Here is a 25,748-nt window from a genome sequence, read left to right as displayed (position 1 = left end):
ATGGCGGGCAGGCGGTTTGGCCGGAGCCGGGCGGCTCTTCTCCAGCTCATTCTTGGTGTGAACCTGATGGTGATGCCACCCACCCAGGCCCGGACTCTGCGTTTCGTTACCTTGGTAATGAGAAATGGGGTCGCCGAGGGCTGGCCAGTGCTAGGAGGGCACCGGCCTGCTGGTGGAGGGAGGGGCGGGGCTTTGCTGGGGTCTAGGGTCTGGAGGAGTGGGGAGACGGCTGGCCTGCGGGGTTGGGGGCCAGGGTTCGCTGTTTTTGTGAAGCCCTGGGGGTATTTAGGGTTGGGGGCAGGGTGCACGGAGTTCTGTATTAGAGGATAGATTGGTGAGTCTGCCTTGGGAGTGGGATGTAGTTCAATGATTTATAAGAGATTCACTTCTAAGGCAACCTTTGGTGATTTTTTTTTCCAGTCCCCCCTCCCCCACAACACACCTGCGTTGCTTTCATTTCTTTCCCTTTCCCTCCTGTACTTTCGGTTTTCCCGAGGTCTCCAGCGGCACTGCTTAACCAAGTTAAGAGTCTCTGGAGGCTGCAAGAAGTTAGTGACTTCTAGTTTGGGGTTTTTCGCAGTGGGTAGAGTTAAGGCTCTCAACATGGGGCAGAGGTTGGCTCTGTGTCCATACCAAGGGGACCCTCTGACCTGGGGGCTAACCACTTTCTTTCCTCAGCTGTACCGACATGGAGACCGCTCTCCAGTGAAGACGTATCCCAAGGACCCCCATCAGGAAGACAAATGGCCCCAGGGCTTTGGTCAGCTAACCAAGGTGGGTCAGGAGCCAGCTCTCTCAGGATGAGCTGTAGAACTCACCAGACTGCTTTTCCCCATGTGGGTGCTGACTTTGGCCACATTTCTTCAGCTCACTTTCATCTGTGCCCAGATTAAAATGGGCACACACAATGCTCGCACAACGAACCCCTTAATAAACGACTTGTGGGATCAGATTAACCCATCTGCTTCCAACCGCAAGGTGGAAAGCAGCCGTGGCTAGCCCCATTGTCCTCATGCGCCATCCCTCTCCCCCGGGGCCTCTTAACCCTTGGGTTTGCCCGCAGGAAGGCATGCTGCAGCACTGGGAGCTGGGCCAGGCTCTGCGACAGCGCTACCGCGGCTTCCTCAACGCCTCGTACCACCGGCAGGAGGTAAGGCTGGGAACTCGCGAGGGAGGAGGGATCGGCTGCTCCCACCCTCTGCCCGCGGGGAGACTGCCGGTGACCCGGGCACTGTGGCCTTCCTCCGTGCGTCTCTGGTTACAGCTGCAGGACGAGGCGTCCACGGGCTGTCTGGAGCAAAACTCTGGAGGCTGAGTTGCCCCTGCTTGGCTTGGGAAGAAGCCAAACTGTTCAAGCATCCAAGCCCAGACCTAAGGCCCTCGCAGAGTAGTTTCCAACTCTGTGAAGTAACTCAGGCTTTCCATCCAAGTACTGTTACGGGCCAGGCACTGTGCTGGCACTGCGTGCAACAGTGCATCAGCCAGATCCAATCTGTGTCCCTCAGGTTGTTACTGTTTCCTTGAGGGCCGGCCCTATCCTGATCTTGCCCTTTCTAACTTCTTCCTCCCTTTTCACAGGCACTTATCTCTGTTCCTCATCTTGTTTCCTCTCCGGCTCTCTAAGCCAGTTATTAAGCAGTGTGTGTGTGTGTGTGTGCGTGTGCGTGCGCGTGCGTGTGTGTGTGTGTGATTAAAGACAGTTTCTGCCCCCAAGGACCCGGGCATCGATAAGGGAGACAGGTGTTGTAATAAACCAGGCAGGCTGGCAGACCCGAGAGCCTTGTTGAGTAAGCACTTCAGACTGGGAGGGGCATTTGACCTATAGCCATTCCTGCAGGAATTCTTTGCAGATGGGGGAGACAGCAACCCCACCAGTCTAGGCTGGAAGATGGGTGGGGAAGGCCAGAGAAGGGGAGAAGGCCAGATGCCTGGTGGATTTACAATTTGCTGGGTGAACAGCAAGAACTGGGGCCCCACTGTGAGGCCACAGCTGCCCCCCTCCCCGACTCCCACAGGTGGGACTGATGTTGTCATCTCTGCAGGTTTATGTGCGAAGCACAGACTTTGACCGGACGCTTATGAGTGCAGAGGCCAACCTGGCTGGACTCTTCCCGCCCGACGGGATGCAGCGCTTTAACCCAAACATTTCTTGGCAGCCTATCCCCGTCCACACTGTGCCCATTGCCGAGGACAGGGTAAGCCTGGCCCGCCCTTCTCTCGAGGCGACAGCAGGAATGACTCTGGCCGTTGGCCTGCTGATCCCCGACTCCTTCTCTGCCTCTGCTTACCCGCTCTGGCCTGCAGCTGCTGAAGTTCCCCTTGGGCCCATGCCCCCGCTTTGAACAGCTGCAGAATGAGACCCGGCGGACGCCCGAGTATCAGAACGAGAGTGTTCAGAATGCAGTGAGTGGGGCTGAGGTGGAGGGCACCACCCCAACCTTCAGCCCTGGGCAGGACTAACCCCCTGATCGTGTTTCTTAGCAATTCCTGGAGATGGTGGCCAATGAGACGGGGCTCACGGACCTGACACTGGAGACCGTCTGGAATGTCTACGACACGCTCTTCTGCGAGGTGAGCGGCTCAGGTCTTTTCTCACAGCTCGGCAGGCCCGGTGGCCAGGCCAAGTAAAACACCGTGCCTGATGCCATGCCCTTGGGGAGGTCCAGGCAAGCTGCCTCTTGTGAAACAGAAGAATTTCCCTCACGGGTGAGAAAGAACCTCAGAGTGGGAAACAAGTTTGTTGATGGTCAGCAGTTCCCGCTTCTCCCCACCCAGAGCTCTCGTGGTATCCAACTCCATTCTGCTGAGTCACACTTTTGGGACCCGAGCCTCCTTTCCTGTTCCCTGCCTCCTCGACACGCTCCACCACGTCTCCCGGTTCCAGACCCTCTGCCTCCCCTCACACACACGCAGGCACCATCCCAGTGGGGAAGAGAGCTGCTCCCGGGAGAGGCTCTGGCCGGGGCCGGGGAGCTAACCTGCCCGCTGCCACACACAGCAGACACACGGGCTGCCCCTGCCGCCCTGGGCCTCGCCCCAAACCATGCAGCGTCTGAGCCGGCTGAAGGACTTCAGCTTCCGCTTCCTCTTCGGGATCTACAAGCAGGCAGAGAAGGCCCGGCTGCAGGGGGGTGAGTGACTAGACCAGCATGTCACTCCCCTGAAAGAACCCAACAACATTAGAAACTTTCTGCAGGGGGGGCCGCTTCTCACACGCTCAGTTCTCTGCCTGAAGAGTTCTCTACTCTTTGAGAACCAGTGAACCCTGGTTATTCTGTCAGTCATCAAAGCCTCCCCAGTCCCCCAAGTGCTTAGCATGTCTGTCACTAGTACCAGTGACCACAGTTAGGCTGGTGTGTATCTTTTGTGTGTGTGTGTGTGTGTGTGTGTGTGTGTGTGTGTGTGTATCTCTTCTGCCATTCATAAAGTTTCACCTATATTAGGAAACCCTCTGTCCCCTCAAATAACTCCCTACCTCCCCCAAAGGACCACCAGGGGCCATTCTGAAAGAAGGCCAAGAGTAATACACAGGCCACACGCTGATCTGAGCGCTCAAGGGAGCGCCAGCTGCCAGACCTTTCCAGCGTCTCAGAAGTTCTCCGAGTCTTCCCCTGACAGAGATCCCCTGGCTGGTGCTGCTGTCTAGTGCTCCCTGAAGCAGCCTTAGGTTTATATTTGTTCCTAACTGGAGTAATTCTTCAACACAGGCAGGGCCTCATAGCTCCTTTATGAATAAGTGGGCAGGTTTCTGCATCTGTGTTGAAATAGAGGTATCTTGTTTTATCTTGCTTCCTTCTGTAAATTTGAAAGTTCTTAAGTGGGATTCCTCTGATGTGTCCTCTCTGCTGGGGATCAGACCCAGGGCTGGCAGAGGGTGAGAGGCCCTCAGGTAGGTCTGGTCGGAGGACGGTGAAGGCTGCAGCCGCTAACACGGGAGGACTCTCTCCCTCAGGCGTCCTGCTGGCTCAGATACGGAAGAACCTGACGCTGATGGCAACCACCTCCCAGCTCCCTAAGCTGCTGGTCTACTCTGCGGTGAGCTCCCCCGGCCCCCAGGGGGCTCAGGGCACGCGGAAGCTGGGTTCCTCCTCTCTTCGGTATCTGGGGTTGGCGGGGGGAGCGGTGCTGATGGGAAGCCTTCCCCCTTATAGCACGACACCACGCTGGTGGCTCTGCAGATGGCGTTGGGCGTCTACAACGGCGAGCAGGCCCCCTATGCGTCCTGCCACATGTTTGAGCTGTACCAGGAGGACAGTGGGTGAGTGGAGCGCGCAGTCTGCCCTCGGGAGGGGCGGTGGGCAGCCTGAGGGGACGCTGTTGGCCTGGGGAACCACTGCCCACCTGCCTCCCACCCACCCGCAGGAATTTCTCGGTGGAGATGTACTTCCGGAATGAGAGTCACAGGGACCCCTGGCCCCTGACCCTGCCCGGCTGCCCCAACCGCTGCCCGCTGCAGGACTTCCTCCGCCTCACGGAGCCGGTCGTGCCCAAGGATTGGCTGCAGGAGTGCCAGCTGGCGGGCGGGCCTGCAGACACAGGTGAGCGGCCGTCTGCCTTCGTGCTGGCCGAGGCCCAGCATGGCTCCCGGTTCCTACCCAGAGGTCTCCAGAGGCTGAGGCACCTCCAGTCCTGGTGCAGGTTCCCAGACAGTCCCCTTCCCAGCCTGAGATGCACTCCTTGCCCTCAGGCGACGCCCTTCTTACAGCAGGAGGAAAGCCTTGCAGCTGGGGGGGAGAGGACTGTCTCACTCGCCCCCTACCGTGTGTCCTGGCCCTCTCGCTGGTGGCCCGCCTTTCCACTTGCATCCCGGGTTCGTTTCCTTTCCCCTCTACGTGGGCCCCGGTGCTCGGTTTCACCCCTCTGCCGGATCAGTCCCAGCGCAGAGCCTAACAGAGACTCCTCTGGCCCGCCTCCTTCTCCGGCTGCCACTCCCGTTCTTCCCCTTTCCGATGGGATCTTTCAGAGTTGCCTAGACTCTGCTGTCACCTCCTTGCCGCTCATTCTCAGATTCACACTGGACAGGCTCCTGTTACCTGCCACTCCACGGAAGTCACTGTTGTTGAGGACCAGTGACCTCCCCTCGCCCCAAAGCCAGCTGACCAGTTCTTAAGTCAGCTCCTCTCACCTGTCAGCGGCGTTATGGAGTCGGTCACTCCTTCTTTGACCACTTCCTTGCTTTCTCTGGTTTTCCTTTCCCCTCCCCCCAGGCAGCTTTCTTTACTAGCTTCTCCTCCCCACTAACCAGCAGATGGCCCCGGGTTCATCAGCCTGGCTCTTTCCCCACTGATGCCATCTATGCAAGTGAGTTTACGCAGCCTCATGGCCTCATGTTACCATTTCCATGCTAAGTTCTTTTTATGACTCGTGACCTCTTTCTCTCCGAGCTGCAGGTTCACATATCCAGTTGCAGACTTGAGGTCTCTACGTGGATGTCCACTAAGGCATCTCACAGTGGAGGTCTAAATCCATACGTTCTCCCTGCAGGCTTCCCCGCCTTAGTAGATGCAGCTTCAGGCACAGAGGTGCACAGCATATCCCGAGGTGCTATTCCAAGTGCCCCCTTCCTCAGACCCCCACCTCCAAACCACCAGCATATCCTGCCAGTCCAGTCTTTAAAATCCATGCTCTGGCTCCCTAGCTCAGTCTACCATCTCTTGCCGGAAGTACTGAAAAGCTTCCTAACGTTCTTTCTGAGTTTGTTCTTGGCCCTACCCGTCTGTCAGCACAGCAGAGTTAAATTTTTTGAAAACATGAATCGGTGCACATCACTACCCTTCTCAGAACTGTCTAGTGGCTTCCCGTCACTTGGGATAAAACCCACATTCTTCACTGTGGCCTCCCAGGCCCTGCTCAGTCTGCTCTGGTGATACTCTTTCCTAGACCATGTCAAGCTAATTCTCTCTTGCATTTGCTTCACCCTCCCCCCCGGCTCCGCCCGCTGGCCTGAGGACACTCCTCTCAGATCTGTGTCTCACTCAGTGACTCCAAGGCTCAGGTCAGTTTGTTGCTTTCTTGGCGACACCTTGCCTGTGACCTGCCTGGCTTTGGTTCTCTCGACGGCATCTGCCGCTAACCTGCCCTTTCTGTCAGTTGCCTGTCATGGCGCCTCCTCTCCTAGAAGGGAAAAGCCACATGGGAGACTGCGCCTCGGCCACCTGCGGTCTCCCGTTGTGGGAACGGCACCTGGCATGTGGCGGGTGCCCCAACACTTGCTGAACGAACACTGACGTGACCTTTCTCTCCTCCCCCGGTGCCGTGCTCAGAGGTGATCGTGGCCTTGGCCGTCTGCGGCTCCATCCTCTTCCTTCTCATAGTGCTGCTCCTCACCGTCCTCTTCCGGGTGCAGGCCCAGCCTCCTGGCTACCGCCACGTTCCGGACGGGGAGGACCATGCCTGACAACCACTCAGCCCCCTTCCCTCTGCCTCCTAGGGGAGGTGGGCTGGGCCCTTGCTCCTGACTGTTGCTGCTCCCCAGCCCATGGACAGGAGACCCTGGGTTGGGCCTCCCTCTGATCACCCGCACTTAGATGAACAAGTGAGGCTCAGCTTGGCCCGAGGCACCTGTCACCTGGCATCCACGTGCCCAACGTTAACCAAGTACTGTGTCGGACACTGGCTTCCTCCAAACGAGATTTGCCTCCTCCGTGCTCCCTTCTAAGGACGTGAAACGTAGACAAGTGCTCCAGTTTCACTCAGGACCTGGGAGGAAAAAACTGAAGGAGATGGTGCTTGGTCTGCTTTGCCTCTATCAAACCCTGCTCTCTCTTCCAACCCAGATGGCCCCAAGGACACGGTCTTGCCTCTCATCTCTCAGTGCTTATTTTAGCGGGAAGAATGGCCGTCAGGGAACCAGGTCACCCAAGAGCCAGCCAGTGAGGTTTGTCCAGCTGAAGCTGCCGGTAACTCGAGTGAGACATAGTGCTTCCAGCATCTGTGTCTCCCCTTACCTTGAGCCAGTTGGAGGTTTGTGTTTGGGAAGGAGTCGGGGATGGCAGAGAGGGGATGGTGAGTTGTGGGACAGAATCCTGAAACCACTGTCCCCGCCCTTAGTGGGGCTGGGATCCCTAGGTTGTGAGCTGAACAGCTCTAGACTGTGGCCCAGAACAGGCCTGAGCCAGCTTCCAGAGAATGAAGGCCTGGAACTCCCAGGGCTGGTTCTATGCCTTTTCTTCACTCTGGGGAGCTGAGAAGCCCTTGGACAAGATCAGAGCTGGAAGATCCACTCAGAAGCTCAGCTGGGTATGGTTTTATTGGCCATGTGAATAGTGAGCACAGATCAAAAACCACTACCTGAGCACTGTGTGTCAGAGAGGAGAAAGGAGAGAAGCTCGGCTCCAGGCCACATACAGCAGAGGCCCCTGGGGCAGCGAGCCTGCCAACTCTGGAGTTCCTGGAGCTCAGTCCACGTGCGTGTCCAGTCCCCATGTCGTGGTCCCAGTGCCTCAGCTCCGACGCTGGGACTCCAGTACCTCGGCCCTTTAATATGAAGCCGCCTCTTGTTAACTTGTTCTCGTGGGGCTCCAAGCCGCTGCTTGGCCCCCGCTTCATTAACGTCTCTCATTTCTGAGTCCCAGCATCCTCCGGGCTCCAAACAAGAATGTGATAACCTAGGAGGAGTGAGACCAGAGGCACCTTCCATCACCAGCCTCTGAGAACTTGGAGCTGATGTGGGGAACCTAGCACTTGGTCAAGAGACACCAGGAAGCCGGGCAGCAGCCAGGCACTGCTATGGCCAAGACTCAGCGAGAAGGACGGCCCTCAGTCCAAAGAGACCGTGGGCTCCTGGTTACCATCTTCACTGCCTATATCCTGGGGGTGGCTGGAGCAGCGCTAAGCTGGGCTGAGCCCGCACTGAACCTTGGGGAGTAGGCTGGGCTTGACTGGCCTCATGTACACTCACCCATCACAGAGGCCAGCGTGTCCCCCATGGGATTGAATTCATTGAGCTGCAGAGACAAGGGGATGAGCGTGAGGAGGGAGTGGAGGTGCCAGAAGAGGGGCATGTGAGGAGTAACTGGTCATTTTTGATCCAAGAGGTTGAATCCCTGCCTCCTCCCATTTATTATTTGAGGGCCCAGGCCTCACCGACATGATACCAGAAGATTCTGGGTCATACAGCTGATACATGATCTTTCCTGAGCTTCCATCAAACACATCGATCGTCCTTAATTCATGGGGGGAACAGCTTTTGAAATTAGGATCTGGGTATCGGCCCACGACAATGAGGTTGTACCGAGGATGCCAGCTTGCCTAGGAGATGGAGAGGCAGGTCACAGGAATAAGTGCAGAACAGCGTTTAGGGGGACATCAGAAGTACCTTTGCCACTGACAACAATGGTTAAGACAGCTGCCAGCAGTTTAACAACGGAGGCGAGGCCTGCGTGGAACAAGAGACAAGCGCGTGTGCGTCTGCCGTCGCAGATGTGGAACCCCGGCTGGCCTTCCTGTGACCCTCAGGACACATTCAGGCCGCCTCTCTGCATTTCCTGACATCGTACCAGCTGATAAGTATTTTAACAGCAGCGTGACCCGAGTGAAAGCGATAGTATAGTTGCTCAGTCGTGTCCGACTCTGCAACCTGTAGACTGTAGCCCGCCAGGCTCCTCTCCGTGGGATTCTCTGGGCAGGAACACTGGAGTGTGTTGCTGTTCCCCTTCTCCAGGGGGTCTTCCCGACCCAGGGATCTAAATAGGACCTTGGTTCTGAGCTCGTCCCACGGCTCTCCCTCCAACATCAGGGAGTTGAGTAGAAAATGGCAAGTGGCTGAAACGAGGGAGGATCCCTCTGTTCCCAGATCGCCCCACTCAAACCCAGCAGCTACTGGGATGACAGAACTGGATGGGATTTTCCCAAGAAAGCTTTTCAAGGAAGTTCTGAAGGGGACAAGACACGGTGAGCAGGAAGAAAGAGGTGCTACAGGCAACGGCTTGGAAATAAGTCACAAGTCACACCTGGGACACTGTCGGTTGGGCTGGCTGATTGATACCAAGAGGGAGATAAGGAAGAAAGGATCAGTGGGAACACCAACTGCTGAAGGGCCGATATTACAGACAGCTTAGATTTGACGTGAGGTACGTTATGCTATGCTAAGTTGCTCAGTCGTGTGACCCTCAACTCTTTTGTGACCCTATGTGACCCTGTAGCCCACCAGGCTCCTCTGTCCATGGGATTCTCCAGGCAAGGATACTGGAGTGGGCTGCCATTTCCTACTCTAGGGTTGAGGTACGCGGGGGCCATTCTGATAGCAAATCATTATTGTTTCCTGAGTACTTCCTAGGCGCCAAGCATGTTGCCACATGCTTTTAAGTACTTGGGTTCAACCTCACAACAACCACCTGTCAGTGAGATACCGTTATTCCCTCTTTATAAATGAGGACGTTGGGATCCCTAATGGGAGTGTGCTGAAGGTCTAACCTGGGGGCCGGGGGGAATGGGGTCTGCCCGGCTGAACTATGCTCTACTGACTACACAAGTGCAGGCATGAGCTCTGGAGGCCCGAAGAGGGGCTGTGGTTCTAGAAAAGAATATCGACTAGACAGCAGGAGGACTGGCGGGGCTCAGACTGGCGGCGGCGGCAGGCATGGAGGACTTGCAGGTTGGAAGCCTTGGGGGTTAAGGCTAGAGAAGCTGGCTAACTAAGCCAAGTTAGCTCGTGGGTCAGCTGCACACACAGGTCGCTGAAACTGAGGGCCAAACAGCGGATCAGGATCTCAGAAAGTGCCCCCACAGAGAGGAGATCTGGGCGGCGTGGAAAGAACTCAGGAAAATCCACTTATCAAAGAGACATGAAGAAGACTCAGCAAAACGGGCTCACGGAGCTGGACCAAAGGTGCAGAGCGAGCCAGGGCGAGAAGAGGGCTGGGGCTGCAGGCCTCCATGTCCGCGGCGCCTTCCCAGCATCACTTACCTTGATGGGCGTCAGGTGCTGGAAGTGGCGGTGAGGATGTGGGATCAGGCTTGGCGGGCAGTCCCACTGGCAAGCAGAGTAAACCCGGATCTCACTCTTCTGGTCAGTGGTCAGGAGCTGGGCTCCATCGGGACTGAAATGAGCTGGCAAAGCGAAAAGCCTCTGAGCTCAAGGGACCCCAGGTGGGCCCTATCCTGGCCCTCACGGGCCTCCTGCAGGGGCACCTTCCTCCCACTGCTTCCTAGAGACGGGTGGCAGGGCCGTGATCTGGGCCGTGAACAAACACCCAAGAGGCTCAGCAGCTGGGGGCTGGCTAGAGACAGGAGGGCTCGGGACCTCGGCCTGGCCGACGCTGTGCGGGGTTAAGGCCTGGCTGAGTGGCTTCCGTGCTTTGCGGGAAAGAGCCTGAAGCGGGTCGGTGGGGTCTGCAGGAAGGCCGAGGTCTGGTATATCACACCTGCGTTGACAGGATGCCTGTGCGGCAGCGAGTGGAGGAAGCTGGATTTCCCTCTAACCTGGCGCAGGTCCCAGATTTTCACCGTTTGATCTACGGAGGCTGTGGCCAGGAGCCAGTCACAGCACGGGTTCAGGGCCACATGGGTCACCTTCTTTTTGTGCATTCTCAGATTCCAAAGCTGCGGACGAGAGCTCGGTTCAGGCTGGGGTGCAGAACCGAGGCTGGGGGTTGGGAAGGGAAGGGGAGGGCTTGGGCTCGTGAGAACGCACCTCCCTGCCGTCCATGTTCAGCAGGATCACGTGCCCCACGTTGTCTCCCGTGACCACCACTCGGCTTTTGACAGATACATCCAGGCTGCAGAACCAGACGCTGGAGGGAGAGATTGTGCTGTAAGACTCTTAGGGACAGAGGCAAGTTGCATTTATTCACTGCTGCAGCTCATGTCTCACACACAGCAGTCAATAAATATCTGTTGAGTGAATGAATATCTTGTCATGGACTCCCAGTGAGGAGCACTCAAGACTTGTCCACCATCCCGACGAAGGGTATGGGGGTGGTGGAGCTCAGAAACTTGTCCAGTTACTTCCAGGCTCAGGCTCCTCACTTGGTAAGAGTCCCTGAAGCAGCCAAACCCAGAGCCGTAAGGCGATTCCTCAAGTCGGGGCTTGCCCCCTGGAGCCCTGAGGAAGACTCAGCTGTTGTTTTCTCTCTCTACTCTCCACCCTCTGGGCCAAAGGAGAGGACACTCCAAACAGGGACTGCCCAACTCTTCCTCACTGCTGGCTGGAAAGGAACTCCTGCCCCCTTCTGAGCACTTAGGGGAGAAAGCACACCAACTCCCAACGAGCTTTCCGTCCCTGAGACCACTTGATAGGAAGGGACGGGTCGGGGTGGGGAGAGCGTCAGGGATCCTGATAGCCAGTCAGGAGAGTCCAGGTTCACACTTTTCCCCTCAAATCTCTGCCGCCCTGCTTTCGGCACCCCTTGTAAACATCTTTCGGGAGGAGGGCTCCTTGTGGAAGAGGAAGTCCGTCTGTCACCTGTCTCGTTGCTCCTGCATTTCTTTCCCCTGTGTGGCAGCCAGTGCTAGGTAGAGCCCCACACCCTCACACACCTCGGGAGCAGAGTCATCTCTCTGACCGAAAACCAAAGTGACAAGCATTCTGTAATTTCTCTAGCCATATGCTCTTGAGGAGTCCAAATTGGTGGACATGATTTTATCCATTTAGGCTTCCATCAAGGAGTTGGCCAGGTCATTACACCCCAGTGAAAGCAGGGAATGGAATCTTTAAGTTCTTAGTTCCTGCTCCAGGCTTGAAGTAGTTTTTTAGACTAATGCCATGTTGACTTGTCCAGTGAGAATCCAGGTCTAGTCGGATACAGGAAGGACTGACAAAAGAGCTGAGACCGTTCCCTTGCCGAGAAAAGCTGAGGTTCTAGAACCTGTCCCTGAAACAGGAACCCACCTGGCCCAGAGGAATAGCAGCTAAAGAGTCAGAGGGAAGGGTGAAAAGGAGCTAACCCCTTTCTTCCCTGTGCCGGGTTTAGGGAAAGGAAATGGGATCCGGATGCTCTCGCCACAACTACACCGAGAGCCTAGAAGCCCTTTCCCCTCGAGTGAAAACTACTCACTTGCAGGTGTCTGAGCTGGCAAAAACTCGGAGAGTGTTGCCTTTAAAGTCTTGCAGCCTAGTCGTTCCCTCCATTGAGGAGGTGAAAAACTGGTTGGTATTGAGAGGGTTAAACTTCAGCCCAGTGATGCTCCCTCCAGCTCCAATCTAACACAAGGAAGAAAAAAGTCAGTGAGTGAGATTGGCCCGTGAAGTGGACAGAGCTTGGGTGCACATCCTCTGCCTGGACACGAGCCATCCAGGCCACACTTGGGGCCGGGCCAGCTTGGATGCCTAGACACTCGGCTGCTCTCCACAGTACTGTTTTGAGTAAATTGGTTGTTTCTGGTATACAGCTTTATGACTTTCAACACATGTAGAGATTTGAACCACCACCACCACCAGGATGCCGAACAGTTGTGCCGCTTCCCCCCAGGTCCCTCGTGCTCTCCCACTGTAGTCACATCCTCCCCCGACTCCTCACCCCTGGCAACCAGGGATGAGTTCTGCGTCACCATACAAGTTTTGCCTTTGATGGACTGTCATTTCAGTGACTCATGGTATGCAGCCTTTTGAGACTGGCTTCTTTCATTTCACTCGGTGTAATGCCCCTGAGCTTGTTCCAGCCTGCTCTGTGAATCTATAGTTCATCCCATTTTACTGTTGAATATCCTATTGTGTGGATGTACCATAATGTATCATACAAGTGCTCTTTTCAGAAGAGCTTCAGCTTGGAACAATGGCTGGGTTAGGTGGGCTGGTGTCAGACCCGAGTGCCTCATTTTTTGCAGACATACCAGACAATGATGATGAAGATAATCATGATAACATTGGTAGCATAACCTTATCAAGTGCTTATTATATATCAAATGCACTGTTTTAAGAACTTTATATCCTCCAGGCTCCTCCTCCAGTTCTCCTGTATGTTGTTGCTATCCCAGCCTTACTTCTACAAGGCCTCTTAGAAAACATTCACTTAACTCACTCAGCATACTAACTGGTACTTTCCATTCCCTCTATGAAACATTCTAATTGATGCCCATGGTTCACCAAATCCTTGCTGCTAGTAAGTTAATCTGCTCCCACTAGCTGAGTTCTATGCTTATGAAGGGTTAGTTGTGTTTGTTCTTAAACCTAGATATGTCAGTTGTACTTTGTATTGTAATCATGTAATTTAACTAAACATGTAATTTATTAAACATTTAAATTTTAAACACAAAACATTTCATTAAAATGTAATTTAATTAAAATTGATGAAATATGTGCAAAAAGAATGACCACTGTGGTTTCTATGAAATCCATATTGAACACTTTGGAAAAACTAGATAAAGATTTGCTAAAATAAGAGTTGTTGAATTAAGCATGGGAGAGATACTTATAAACAATTAGGGTGGGAAATAGTGAAAACTTAAGAGAATCTGCAATCAGACTGCTTCACAACTGATTTTAAATTATGTCTCCACTTTTGGGAAATGGAAACTAGACACTGTAAAGTATGTATTATGGATTCTGTTTATGTAAGACCAGGTGAACCCGAATCAGTGAACACTTACAAGAAAGGACTGGCCCTATGTAAAAGCATTAGTAATAAACACTTATGTAAACATTTTAAGGTAAAATGCAGCGTGTTCTTCTAGCAAGGGTGGATTAAGTAGTTATTGACAGCTCTTGCACTGAGAAGGACTACATAAACCTGGACAAAATACAAAAAAGAAAATGTGTTGGAGACTTTCCAATTCCAGTGACGGTGGGTTAGCTGGTTTCAGGCCAACCTTCTGTCAAGAAAAGCTAGAAAAGGCAGATGAGGTGTATGTTCTCAAAGGAAAGTTTCTGAAGTCAACGAAGAGCTATCAAGGCACCAAGGACTTCGAAGTCCAGCCCCCTAGAGAGAAGAGAAGCAGGGAGGTAAGTCCGACGTTTCAGCGCTGCCTTTGCTCCTGAGGCCTATGCAGATGAGAAAGCTGTATGGCTGAGCAGCTCAGCAGAAGTTCTGTCAATCTTAAGGGAGGCAAAAACAGAGTTCAGACCTGTCAAAGAGGAAAGGTTTTAGAAGAAAAAAGCAGGTTTTAGTTAGGATTCCTGAAACCCTAGAAATAAGAGCAAACAAAACAGACCATCCCTCGTGAAGACTGAAGTCCACGTTCAAATCATTTTAATCTCTGATTAAGATGATCTGATTCTACCTGACCTGCCTGCCAGAGAGAAAAAATTATTTTTGTAAGAGCACTCAAAACTTCAAATTATATCTCTGCAAATTTTCATATGCAGTATTTGGCATCAAATCTAAAACTCTCCAGCATACCAGAAATCAAGATCAAATAACCAACCAAGAGAAAAAACACCAGCTTAAAGACACAGAAGATCCAGGTATTCGTGCTATTAGTCATAGGGTTTTAAATAATTGTAATTAGTATACATTTTAAAAAGAGACCTAATTAAAAAATGGACAAAGAGAATTCCCTGGTGGTCCTGTGTTTAGGACTTGGTATTTTCACTCCCATGGTTGGGGTTCAATCCCTGGTCAGGGAACTAACATCCCACAAGCCCCATGATGCAACCAAAAAAAGGACAAAGGATTTCAACAGACATTTCTCCAAAGAAGATATACAAATAGTCAGTGGCACATGAAAAGATGCCCAACCTCATTAGTCACTAGGCAATGCAAATAAAAGTCACAATGAAATACTATTTCACAGCCACTAGGATGGCTATAAACAAAAAGACAATAATGAGTGTTGTGAGCCTATAGAATGAAAGAAAATAGTGCAAACTATATCTGATGAGGGATTAGTATCAACAACATATAAGGAACTTGGACAACTCAATAGCAAAAAAAAGAAGAAACAATCTGATAAAAAAAAGTGGACAAAGACTGAATAGGCATTTCTCCAAAGACAGACAAATGACCAAAAGGTATATGAAAAGGTGCTCAACGTCGCTAACCGTAACAGAAATACAAAATTACAACGAGCTATCACCTCACACCCAGTTAGAATGACTATTATAAAAAAGACAAGCGATAAGAAGTGCTGGCCAAGATGTGGAAAAAGGGATTCTGGTCTATTGTTGGTGGGAATGTATGGAAAACAGTATGGAGGTTCCTCCATGAAAAACTCGGAAGGGAGCTACCAAACTATCCAGTTAATTCTACTTTTGAGTATATATCAAAAGGAAATGAAATCAGTTTCTCAGAGTTCTGTCCTCCTGTGTTCATTGCAGCATTATTCACAATTGCCAAGATATAGAAACAAATGTCTGCTGATCAATGAATGGATAAAGAAAATGTGAGATATATATATATCAAGTGGAATATTATTCAGCCTTAAAAAAGTAAATCCTGCCACTTCTGATAACATGGATGAACACGGAGGACATTATGCTAAGCGAAGTCAGACACAGTTAAATACTGCATGACCTCACTTATATGTGCAATCTAAAAAAGTCACTCACAAAGGCAAGAGAATAGTGGTTGCCAGGGGCTGAACGTGGGTAGGGGAATGGTGAGATATTTGTCAAAGGACACAAAGTTTCAACTATTCATGAGATCTAATGTATAACATGGTGACTATAGTTAATAACTATTTTATATGTGAAATTTTCTAAGAGAATGGATCTTAAGTGTTCTGAGCATACACATACAAAACTATGTGTAAGATGATGGATGTTAACTAATTAGCTTGATTGCAGAAATCATTTTACAATATATACATGTATTAAAACATCATGTTAGGTCCCTGGTGGTCTAGTGGTTAGGACTCTGCTCCCACTGCAGGGGGCTCAGGTTCCATCCCAGGTCAGGAACTAAGATCCACATGACACAGCAATAATAATAATAATAAATAAAGCAAAAACAAAACCACAATATGATGTACACTAAATATGCACAGTTTTTATTTGTCAGTCAAGGATGTGGAGGAGCTGAAGCCCTCCTACATTGTTGGTGGGAAAGTGAAATGGAGTAGTTGCTTTGGAACACAGGCATTTCTTCAAAAAAAATTAAACATACAATTACTATATGGCCCCAAAGATTCATATACCCAAGAAGATATATAGTCAACAGAAATGAGTATGTATGTTGATATAAAAACTTGTATGCAGATATTCACAGGAGTATTACAATAAAAGTTAAAAAAAGCCTAAAAATCAATGACCATCTCAAGAAGCTGTAAAACAAACAAGAAACTAAAACCAAAGAGAATAAGGTAAAACAGAAATGAATGAAATAAATACACTGTGGAGAAAATCAACAAAGTCAAACGTTAGTTCCATGAAAAGACTAATATAATTAAATTGACAAATCCCAGGTGAGAATGACCAAACAAAGGAGAAAACACAAATAACCAATTTAGTGGATGGAAAAGACATCTTAGACATTTTAAAAAGTAGTAAGAGGACATCATAAACAATCTTTTGCCAATAAAACTGAAAATTCAGAGATAAGCAAATTCCTAGAATAGTACAAACTTCCAAACTGACAGAAGATGAAAAGGAAAAATCTGAATAGTCTGATATCTATTAAAGAAACCGAGTCACAACTAAAAACTTTCTTGCAAAGTAAATTCCAGATCTTAATGGCTTCAGTGGTGAATGTACTAAATATCTGAGAAAGAAACAATCTTTTTTTAAAAAAAGTTTATTTTCAAATTATCTCATAGAAAAGTTGTGAGAACAGCAGAAAGAAATGTTTTTTTCTGGAACCCTTTGGTAGTAAATTGCCAACATGAAGTCCCATCACACTCAGATACTTTACTGTGTACTTCCTAAAAGAATATTCTCTGACATAGCCCCAGCAAAACCACCAAAACTTAGGGTATCTAAAGTAGTTCAGACTCATAGAAACAGAAAGTAAACCTGTGGTTGCCAAGGGCTGGAAGGAAGGGGAAATGGTGAGCTGTTATTCAGTGGGCACACAGTCTCAGTTTTACAAGATAAAAGAATTCTAGAACTCTGTTGCAAAAAATGGCAATACAGTGTTAACTGTGCACTTAAAAATGGTTGAGATGACACATTTCAGGTTATGTGCTTTTACCACAGTTTTTAGAAGAAGCAGTATCACTTGCTAGAAATATAATCGTAAAGATTAAAAAGTAGGGAAAAAGAACATTTAAATAAAAAAATCAAATTTGGTTTATTTGGTAATAAACCAAAACAAACAAAAAACAGTGTAGTTTTTTTAATAGCATAGATAAGGGAAATCATATGCTGACCTCAACAGACACAAAATTGTTTTAAAAAATTCAATTATCATTCATGATAACAGCTTCTGGCAAACTAAGAATAGAAGAGGAACTTAATCTGATAAAAGGTATTAAAAACAAACAACCTCCCAGGTGCATACCCAAGAAAACTGAAAACACTTGTTCAAACAAAAACTTGTACATAAACAGACATTCATGGCAGCTGAATCAAAATAGCAAAAGGCAGAAACAATCCAAATGTTCAATGACAGATGAGTGGCAAAACAAAATTTGGTATATTTATACAATGGAATATTATTCAACCTCAAAAAGGAATAAAGTACTGAAACCTGCTACAACATGGATGAACCTTGGAAATATGTTAAGGAAAAGGAGCCAGACCACCAAGGGCAAATATTATATAATTCCACTTACATGCAGTACCTGGAATTGTGAAATTCAGAGACAAAAAAACAGATTGGGGTGGCTGGGGAAGAGGTAAAAGACAGTTTAATGGGTATAGAGTTTTACTTTGGGAAGAAAAAGTCCTGGAGATGGATAGTGGTAATGATTGCACAATATAAATGTACTTAGTGCCATTGAATTGTATGCTTTGAAATGGTTAAAATTGTAATTCTCATGTTATATATAGCTTATCACAATAAAACACAGCAGAAATTTTAATGGTAAAACATAAAAGCCTTCTATAATCAAGAACAAGATAAGAATGCCTGTTAGAGCAAACATTCAACAAGGTACTAGAGGTCTCACCCAATGGGATAAGGCAAGTAAAAAGAAGTGTAAAAATGGTAGAGGAAGAAATCAAACTCTCATGATTTACAGGTGACAAGACTGTATAGGGAAAAAATTTAAATCCCTCAGAGAAACTATTAAAATTAATATGAATTTCTACTTCCAACCATGATGGAGTGTCAGAAACCAGATATATCCTCCTGCCTTAACACAACTAGAAAAATGGCAATATACATGAAATAATTTCACACACTGGCCAAAAGGCAACACAAGAGGGAAAAGAATGAGGCAGCCATGTGATTGCCCCAATTTAATGCTTGGAGAGCATATCCAGGCTGCAGCATAGGCAGGGAGGACCCAAACAGCCTAATAGTCTCAATGGGCTCAGGAAACACTTGGGAAAGCCAGCAGGGCAAAATGCTGGAGAGGCTGATGTGCAGAGAGAGAGCATTATGGGTATTTCCAGAGGGGTCTCCTCAGGCCTTTGAGTAAATAATATTGTGTAAATGTGTATAAGGAAACTATACAAGGCTGGGGCGGGAAAAGGGAGACATCAGAAATTTATGGAGAAATCCTCAGAACGGTCTCTATTCTCACCATCCAGAATGAAAAGATTCTTAACATACAGAAGCTCAAGCAGAATCCTCAGAAGGGTATTGCCAAAATCTACAGTATAGGCTGCTTTAGACCCATGCTAACTGGAGTGGATTGAATAATGGGTAATTATCCAATTACTCAAGATGTCTATGCTGTGATCCCTGGATCCTGTGAATATTTAGATGACAAAGGGAAAGAAAAATCATATGAAGAGGAACATAGAATGGGAGCTGACTTCACATCAGAAATCATCTTTAAAGTACTAAAAGAAAAATAAAAAATCCTGTCAACCTAGAATTCTATACCCAGCAAAAATACCTTTAAAAAAAACTGCAAAATAAAGACTTCCTTGGACAAACAGGAAAAAAAAAATGCATCACCAACCAACCTACATTATAGGAAATGTTAAAGAAATTTCTTCAAGCAGAAGATCAAACGGAAGTCTGAATCATACAAAGGAATTTTAAAAACTGGAAATGGCAAATATGTGGGTAAATATTAAAGTTTTTTTCTCACTTAAAAAACATCTTTAAAAGATACCTACCCTGCAACCCAGCCATTCCACCACCAGGTATTTACTCAGGAAAAATGAAGACATATATCCACACAAAGACTTGTACATGAAATCTTCATAGCAGCTGTATTGGTAACAGTCAAAAGCTGGAAAAAGTCTAAATGCCCTTCAATAGATGAATGGATAAATAAACTGGTACATCAATACACTGGAACACTACTAGAAACTATTGATACAGGCAAAAATATGGATGAACCTCAAATATTCATACTGCATGAAAGAAGCCAGGGAAAAGAAAAGAGTCTATATCATATAGTGCCATTTATATAGGGAGGATCTCCTGGAGGAGGGCATGGAAACCCACCCCACTATTCTTGACTGGAGAATCCCATGGACAGAGAAACCTGCAGGACTATGGTCCATGGGGGTCACAAAGAGTCGGACACGACTGAAGCAACTTGGCATGCAAGCCATTTATGTCTTGAAAATGCAAATTTATCAATAGGAATAGAAAGCAGATCAGTGGTTTTCAATGTGATTAACCAATGTAACCGAATTGACATTTAGAGAGTAATTCACCCCAAAATAGCAGAGTACACATCTTTTTTCAAATGCATATGGAACACTCCAAAGACAGTCAATATGCTAAGTTATAAAAGGTCTGGAATCATGCTAATGTCCTTTGTTCCATAACAGCATTGAACTAGAAATCAGTAACAGAGATATCGCAACAATCTCCAAATAGTTAGAAATTAAACAGATACTTCAAAATAATCCATAGGAAAAAGAAGAAATCATAAAGAATTTGGAAAGTAATTCATACTGAATGAAAACAAAAACACAACAAAATCTTTAAGATTCAGTTAGAGAAATAGAGGGAAATGTATAGCATTGAATGGTTGTATTAGAAAACAATAAAAAAAAAAATCAAGTAAAAATCCAAGTTTCTGTCTTAAGAAACCAGAAAAAGAAAAGCAAATTACACCCACAGAAAAGAAAACAATGGGCCAAAAAGAAAAAAAAACAAACAAACAGATAAACAACAGAGAAAAATCAATGAAGCTAAAAGCTGGAAAATATCAACAAAACTGATGATCTTCTAGCAAGACTGATCAGGGGTTTAAAAAAAAAAGACACAAATTACCAGTACCAGTAAAATGAGTGGGAACATTACTACAGATCCTATGGATATTAAAAAGATACAAGGCTTCCCAGGTAGCACTAGTGGTAAAGAATTCGTCTGCCAGTGAAGGAGACGTAAGAGACTCAGGTTTGATCCTGGGTTGGGAAGATCTCCTGGAGGAAATGGCAACCCACTCCTGTATTCTTGCTTGGAGAATCCATGGACAGAGGAGTCTGGTGGGCTATGGTACACTGGGTTGCAAAGAGTTGGACACGACTGAGCATCTGAGCACAAGGTAATACTATAAACCACTTTATGCCTCTAAATTCAACAACTTAGATAAAATGAACAAATTACTTGAAAGACAAACTGCCATGCTCCTTCAAGAAGAAACAGATAACCTAAATTGCCTTATTGCCGTTAAACAATTGAAAATATAGTTTAAAACCCTCCAACAAAGAAAACTCTAGATCCAGATGGCTTCACTAGTGAATCCTATGAAAAATTTAAGAAAAAAATAGTACTAACTCTGCACAAACTATTCCAGAAAATTCAAATAGAGGGAACACGTCCCTGATACCAAAACCAAAGACATTACAAAAAAAGGAAATAAGATATTTTTAAGTGGTCATCATCTGGTACAAGATGACTAAACCAGAATATGATCTAATAAGTAAAATACAACAGATTCTAGGGTAGAACACTTATATAAAAATATAAGTAAAAGAATGGGTGTGTATAATAGTGTCTACACACACATAAAGATGCCCCATATGAGGATTTCAGGTAACAGTTACTTTATTCTTTATATATGTATTTTTTCCTGTATTGCTTGAATTTCTTACAATGAGCACAGGTAATTTTTACAATAAAAATAATCATTTTGAAAATTAAACACATCTCCTCTTGCCAAGGGCCTAAAAGATATCAAGATCAGAACCAAGGTCAGATGGCTAAAGAAAAGATAAAATGAGGCACTGCTTCTCCCTCCCTCACTGGTTTCAAGTCAACTTTCTGCTGTCGGTTTCTGGGAGTAAAAACAGACAGTACTCCAGACCACCAAACCTTTCTTCTGCTGCAGCCTACCTCCCTGCAAGTCACACAGTTTAAATCCCCAAACCAATCTCCACAACAGCGTGAGGAAGCTTCACTTAAACACACATCGTAAGGAAGGGTGATGAAACCAAAAGCACCTTCACCCCAACACAAGTTCAAAGCAGTTATCATTCCTCTTTTAGTCAGGAAGCTCTTCCCCAGGACACTCTTAGGCTATTTCTTAAATTTCTCTATTCGCACGTCCTGGCTGCTTGCGGGGAGGTGGTGAACAAATCTCTTCCTGTTTGACTCTAGGTTCTGACTTCAACTTAAGAGTTCCACTTCCTGGTGGTCATCTGTCTCACCAGCTGGACAGAAAGCCATTCTTCAGGCTTCAGGCACTTATTTTCTTGAATAATCTCATAGCTTGAATCCTAATCTCTCAAGTCTGTCTAACCTGGCCTTTTCTGATGAGCTGTTCTCCAAACCGTCCGTTTAAAAGAACTCATCCTGGGTTTAGCCATGGCCTCTAAACCAGAGGTAGAAAAACAGTGAGCTAATGAAGAATCCAGTTCACAAATGCGTTTTGTTTAGGTACAGAGCATGTTCAATTTCATTTGGTTCCCAACATTAAAAATCACGATATTTTAAATTAAAACCCTTGTGTCCTATTGGCAGGAATGTAAAATGGCATAGCCGCTATGGCAAACAGTATGGTGGTTCCTGAAAAAATTAACAATAGAGTTACAAGGTGATCCACTCTGGGTACATAACCAAAAGAACTGAAAGCACGAACTCGAAGAGACATTTGTGCAACCCTGTTCAGAGCAGCATTATTCACAAAAGCCAAAAGGTGGAAGCAACCCAAATGTCCATCAAGAGGTGAACAGGTAAAAAAAAAATGTGGTGTATACATACAGAGAACTATTATTTAACCTTAAAAAGGAAGGAAATTCAGATACATGCTGCAACGTGGATGCACCTTGAGGACATGATGCTAAGTGAAATAAGTGTCAGAAAAGGACAGGTACTTTCTGAGTCCACTTGTATGAGACAGTCAGTCAAAATCAGAGAGACAGAAAGCAGAATGCGGTTGCCAGGGTCTGGAGGGAAGGGGGAAAGGGAAGTCTGTGGTAATCTTTACAGAGTTTTAGTTCTGCAAGACAAAAAAGTTCTGGAGACTGGTTATGCAAGAACGTAAATGTACTCAACGCCACTGAACTGTACACTTAAAAAATGGTTAAGGTGGTAAACTTTATGTGTTTCACTACAATTTTTAAAAATCCAAACATTTCAGACTTCATTTGAAAAACTCAGATCTGATATCACAGGACCTCCATTCTCACCTGTCAACCATCTCCAATTTATCACTAACCACCATCCTGCATCATTCTTTTATCTGTCTGGCTTCTTTAGGTATGTGAATTTGCAGCTCCTGCTCTAAACCCAGAGTGTCACCTTTCACAGTATAGCCCTCCAATCCCAGTCCCCTACTGGGCAAGGTAAGAGTGTTCTCTTTGGTGGAGAACCCAACACTCTCAACCCCTTAGCAACTGATGACAAACACTAGCACAATTAAGACCATCCCTAAAAAGCTCTCTGCCAAACCTTGCCCCAAACACACTCTGCCTTTCCTCCTTTACTCTCCATTTACCTAAATATTGTTCTTCCTCACATCTCACTCATCCATGAAACCTTCCCTATCGACGCTAATTCCCAGAGATTCTTCCTTCTCTCATTTCTGTAGCATTTAGCATCGGTATCGCTGTACAGTCAGTGATCTTGTAAGTATACATCTGACTTGCCCAGTTATACCTCAAGGCCCTCATTCATTCAGCAAATACAGAGCAGCTGCTATTAAGTACTGGGGATACGGTGCTAAGTTAGAAAGACAAGGTCCCTGCCATTATGGAGTTTACTTTCCAGTGAGCAGAGACATACAAATAAGGAAAACATTTCAGATATTGATAAACATTGTTGGGGGGTGGGGAAGTGATGGAGGATAATAACAAGGTAGAGAGTCATTAGTGAGTAAGCAGAGCGGTCAGTAATAAGCCTTGTTGAAGAAGCATATTAAGCTGAGACCTAAATGGTAAGAGGAAGCCAGCCATGAGAAAAACCTCGGGAAAGAGCACTCCAGTCAAAGGGAACAGCAAGTCCAAAGACCCAGTTTCAGGAACAGAAGTATCTAGTATGGCTAAAGCATAGGCAATGAGGAAGACAACAGTACAAGATGAGGTCAAGGAGGTAAGAAGGGGCTTAGATCCTATAAGTGACTTAGGAGGATGATTAGTGTATCATAGTGGCTAATATTTTAAGGGCAGGCCTTTTATAAAGAGTTGAGTACCATCACCGTTTACTTGTTTGAAAATACCCAGTTACTTTTGATCCCAATGATCTCCTTGTTACTGGATGACTTTTCATCCCTTCAGCAAACATCTCTTCAGTACTACTGTCTGGCAAAGGGTACTGCTCACCCCTTTAATGAAGGTAGGTTTGTCCTTTATGCCAAAGTTCCAGAGCAAGATATCTCCCCCTTTGGAGCCCACAGCCAGGGTGCTGGGGTGAGTTGGGTGCCACGCCAGGGATGTGGCCCTCCTGTCAAAAGGGGCAGCCTTTTGGAATATCCGGTAAGAAGCCAGAGAGTTCAAAAAGGACTGCTGGAGACCCTAATACAGAGAGAAAAGAATTAAGTTGAATTAAAACACAAGGGTAAATTGCCTATCTCTGACTCCTTCATAGATGAGGCCTGGGGCCAAGTTCTCCCACTAAGGGAAAACTAACTACCGGGCTCTGTGCATAAAAAGATTTGCAATACATATAATCTAACCACAGAAATCAAGGAGGCAGAGTGCATTCCTGCTGGGACCCCTACAGCATAGGACTTCTATCTTGCTGAGAGCCCAGTAGGCCAGTCACCAAGGTAGGGGTGATCTGACCACTCTTGACAATCCAGTGAACCAACCCAGCATCTAATTTTGGAGCACCAAGCAGCTTAAAAAGGCACCATACAAACCCCTGAACTCTTCAGCCAGGAAACGCCTCACCTGCTGTAGTGATGGCCAGGCAGCTGTGCCCAGCTTATGCTGGTGGAGGGCCCTGACGATGCTGCTGCATAGCGGCGGGACCCGCAGGCTAGCCAACCCCGCCCAAAGGCAGCCTGAGTCAAATCTTCTGCTAGAACCTGCCAAGCAGAACAGACACACATTTTCCGCTCCAATCTCACGCAGGGAAGATTTTTCTGCCGAATATGCCAGAAAGCAAGCCCTATTGCTTCTTTTGGCAGAGACAATCTCTATCACCTCCTAAGATCTTTTCAGGTTCTGCTCAGTCTCACCCAGCACAACAAATAAATAGTGAGCAGGGATTCAACCTCTTCCAAAAAACATTCCCCAAAACAGTAATTCTGAAGTGAAACTGATCTTGCAGGGTTCCTGAGAAGTGAGCCCAAGAAACACACAAGAATTGCAGAACTCTTCTTAGTTTGGGGTGGAAAACTGGTGATAGGGTTGAGTGACAATTTAAAAGTCACATATAAAACACAATAAAAAGATTTTAAGACGATATAGTGGAAGTGACTAAGAAAAGCAGTTTTTTTAATCCTGTATTACAATAATGTAGAAGTGATCAGCTGTGGGCCCCAAGTCCAATCTGTTCTCCTGAAAACCGGCAGGATCCACGGGGTCTGGCATGGGGCTAAATTCACTAGGCTACTTTTGGGGAGGCAGATCCACCTAGAATAGGAATAAAGCAACTCTGGATTACTAACCTGTATTTGAGGACCTGATCTCTATAAACCCTGCCTCTGGACAACCCACTCTTTCTTCTCATCAACAAAAAAAACCCACTTCATCTACAATCCCGTCTTTTGAGTTCCCTACCTTCCTTACAGCCCCAGGTTTTAGCCCCAAGAGTTTTCAAAGGAAGGAAGGAAATTGAGGGTTCCCGCAGTTAAATCAAGGACAGACAGCTAACAATCGTGACTATCGAAATTAAGCACACACACCACCACGCAAGGTAGGATTATCTTAAGCAGTTCTCAGTGTGTAAAAATGCCGATACAAACAAGGAATTGGAAAAGTCGGTTGTGTCTGTTGTAACGGAGGTCATCTGCCTTGTCCCGTCACCTGAAGGAAGTTAAGCCCAAGCTCTAAGGGTGTCAAAGGACCTGCAGACAAAATGCATAGCCTGAGGCGCCCACAATTTGGGCCAGCCTCAAAACCTATGCGCACCCATCCCCCACTCTAGCCTTCGCGTGAGAACCCCAAATTGCGGATTAATTAAAGCAGCAGGCACAGGCAGTACCGGGGCCCTTCACACAGAGCTTCTTGGCCTCGGGCTCCAGCTCCCGGGGGCTTCTGTTCCTCTTGCTCTTGGGGCGCACAACCACCTCAGGGGTCTTCTGGGCTTCTGGGCGTTTCCTGGGAGCCATGGCGTCCTCCGTGCGAAGGGGTACTATGCCCTATGCCGAGGAAGAATTAAGAAGCCTCTGGGGAGAACAAGGCGGGGACGAGGAAAATCGCTCAGCCACAGGTAGGCCAACTAAGCCAACTTCCCGCCAAACAGGCTCACCGG

At 47.5% G+C, this 25,748-nt stretch overlaps 2 protein-coding genes across 9 annotated transcripts; one reads left to right on the top strand and one right to left on the bottom strand.

The window, feature by feature from the left end:
* ACP2 (acid phosphatase 2, lysosomal) lies at positions 1 to 10,734 on the top strand. Of its 6 annotated transcripts, none has more exons than XM_068989390.1 (11): positions 1 to 114; positions 679 to 774; positions 1,064 to 1,150; positions 2,043 to 2,195; positions 2,305 to 2,403; positions 2,482 to 2,571; positions 2,999 to 3,131; positions 3,953 to 4,035; positions 4,152 to 4,258; positions 4,363 to 4,538; positions 6,264 to 6,624. In XM_068989390.1, exons 1-11 carry the CDS (start codon positions 1 to 3, stop codon positions 6,395 to 6,397), a joined length of 1,272 nt encoding a protein of 423 aa, XP_068845491.1. In that variant the 3' UTR covers positions 6,398 to 6,624. The 6 variants fall into 6 exon arrangements, with proteins under 6 accessions (XP_068845491.1, XP_068845493.1, XP_068845496.1 ...); XM_068989393.1 differs by lacking the exon at positions 6,264 to 6,624 and adding an exon at positions 10,655 to 10,734 and having other exon boundaries at positions 2 to 114; XM_068989394.1 differs by lacking the exon at positions 6,264 to 6,624 and adding an exon at positions 10,658 to 10,708 and having other exon boundaries at positions 2 to 114.
* Positions 7,314 to 25,748, bottom strand: DDB2 (damage specific DNA binding protein 2). 3 transcript variants are annotated; one of them, XM_068989387.1, is made up of 10 exons: positions 25,479 to 25,748; positions 24,221 to 24,357; positions 23,651 to 23,842; positions 11,997 to 12,142; positions 10,634 to 10,733; positions 10,365 to 10,542; positions 9,908 to 10,050; positions 8,086 to 8,250; positions 7,901 to 7,946; positions 7,314 to 7,607 (listed from the first exon to the last, which is right to left on the bottom strand). In XM_068989387.1, exons 1-10 carry the CDS (start codon positions 25,603 to 25,605, stop codon positions 7,558 to 7,560), a joined length of 1,284 nt encoding a protein of 427 aa, XP_068845488.1. In that variant the 5' UTR covers positions 25,606 to 25,748; the 3' UTR covers positions 7,314 to 7,557. The 3 variants fall into 3 exon arrangements, with proteins under 3 accessions (XP_068845488.1, XP_068845489.1, XP_068845490.1); XM_068989388.1 differs by lacking the exon at positions 23,651 to 23,842; XM_068989389.1 differs by lacking the exons at positions 9,908 to 10,050; positions 10,365 to 10,542; positions 10,634 to 10,733; positions 11,997 to 12,142.

This window comes from Capricornis sumatraensis, chromosome 16, assembly GCF_032405125.1.
Source record: "Capricornis sumatraensis isolate serow.1 chromosome 16, serow.2, whole genome shotgun sequence".
In the NCBI taxonomy this organism is placed as follows: Eukaryota; Metazoa; Chordata; class Mammalia; order Artiodactyla; family Bovidae; genus Capricornis; species Capricornis sumatraensis.
The sequence above is the reverse complement of the archived record's forward strand: the minus strand, read 5'-3'. Positions and strand labels throughout refer to the sequence as shown.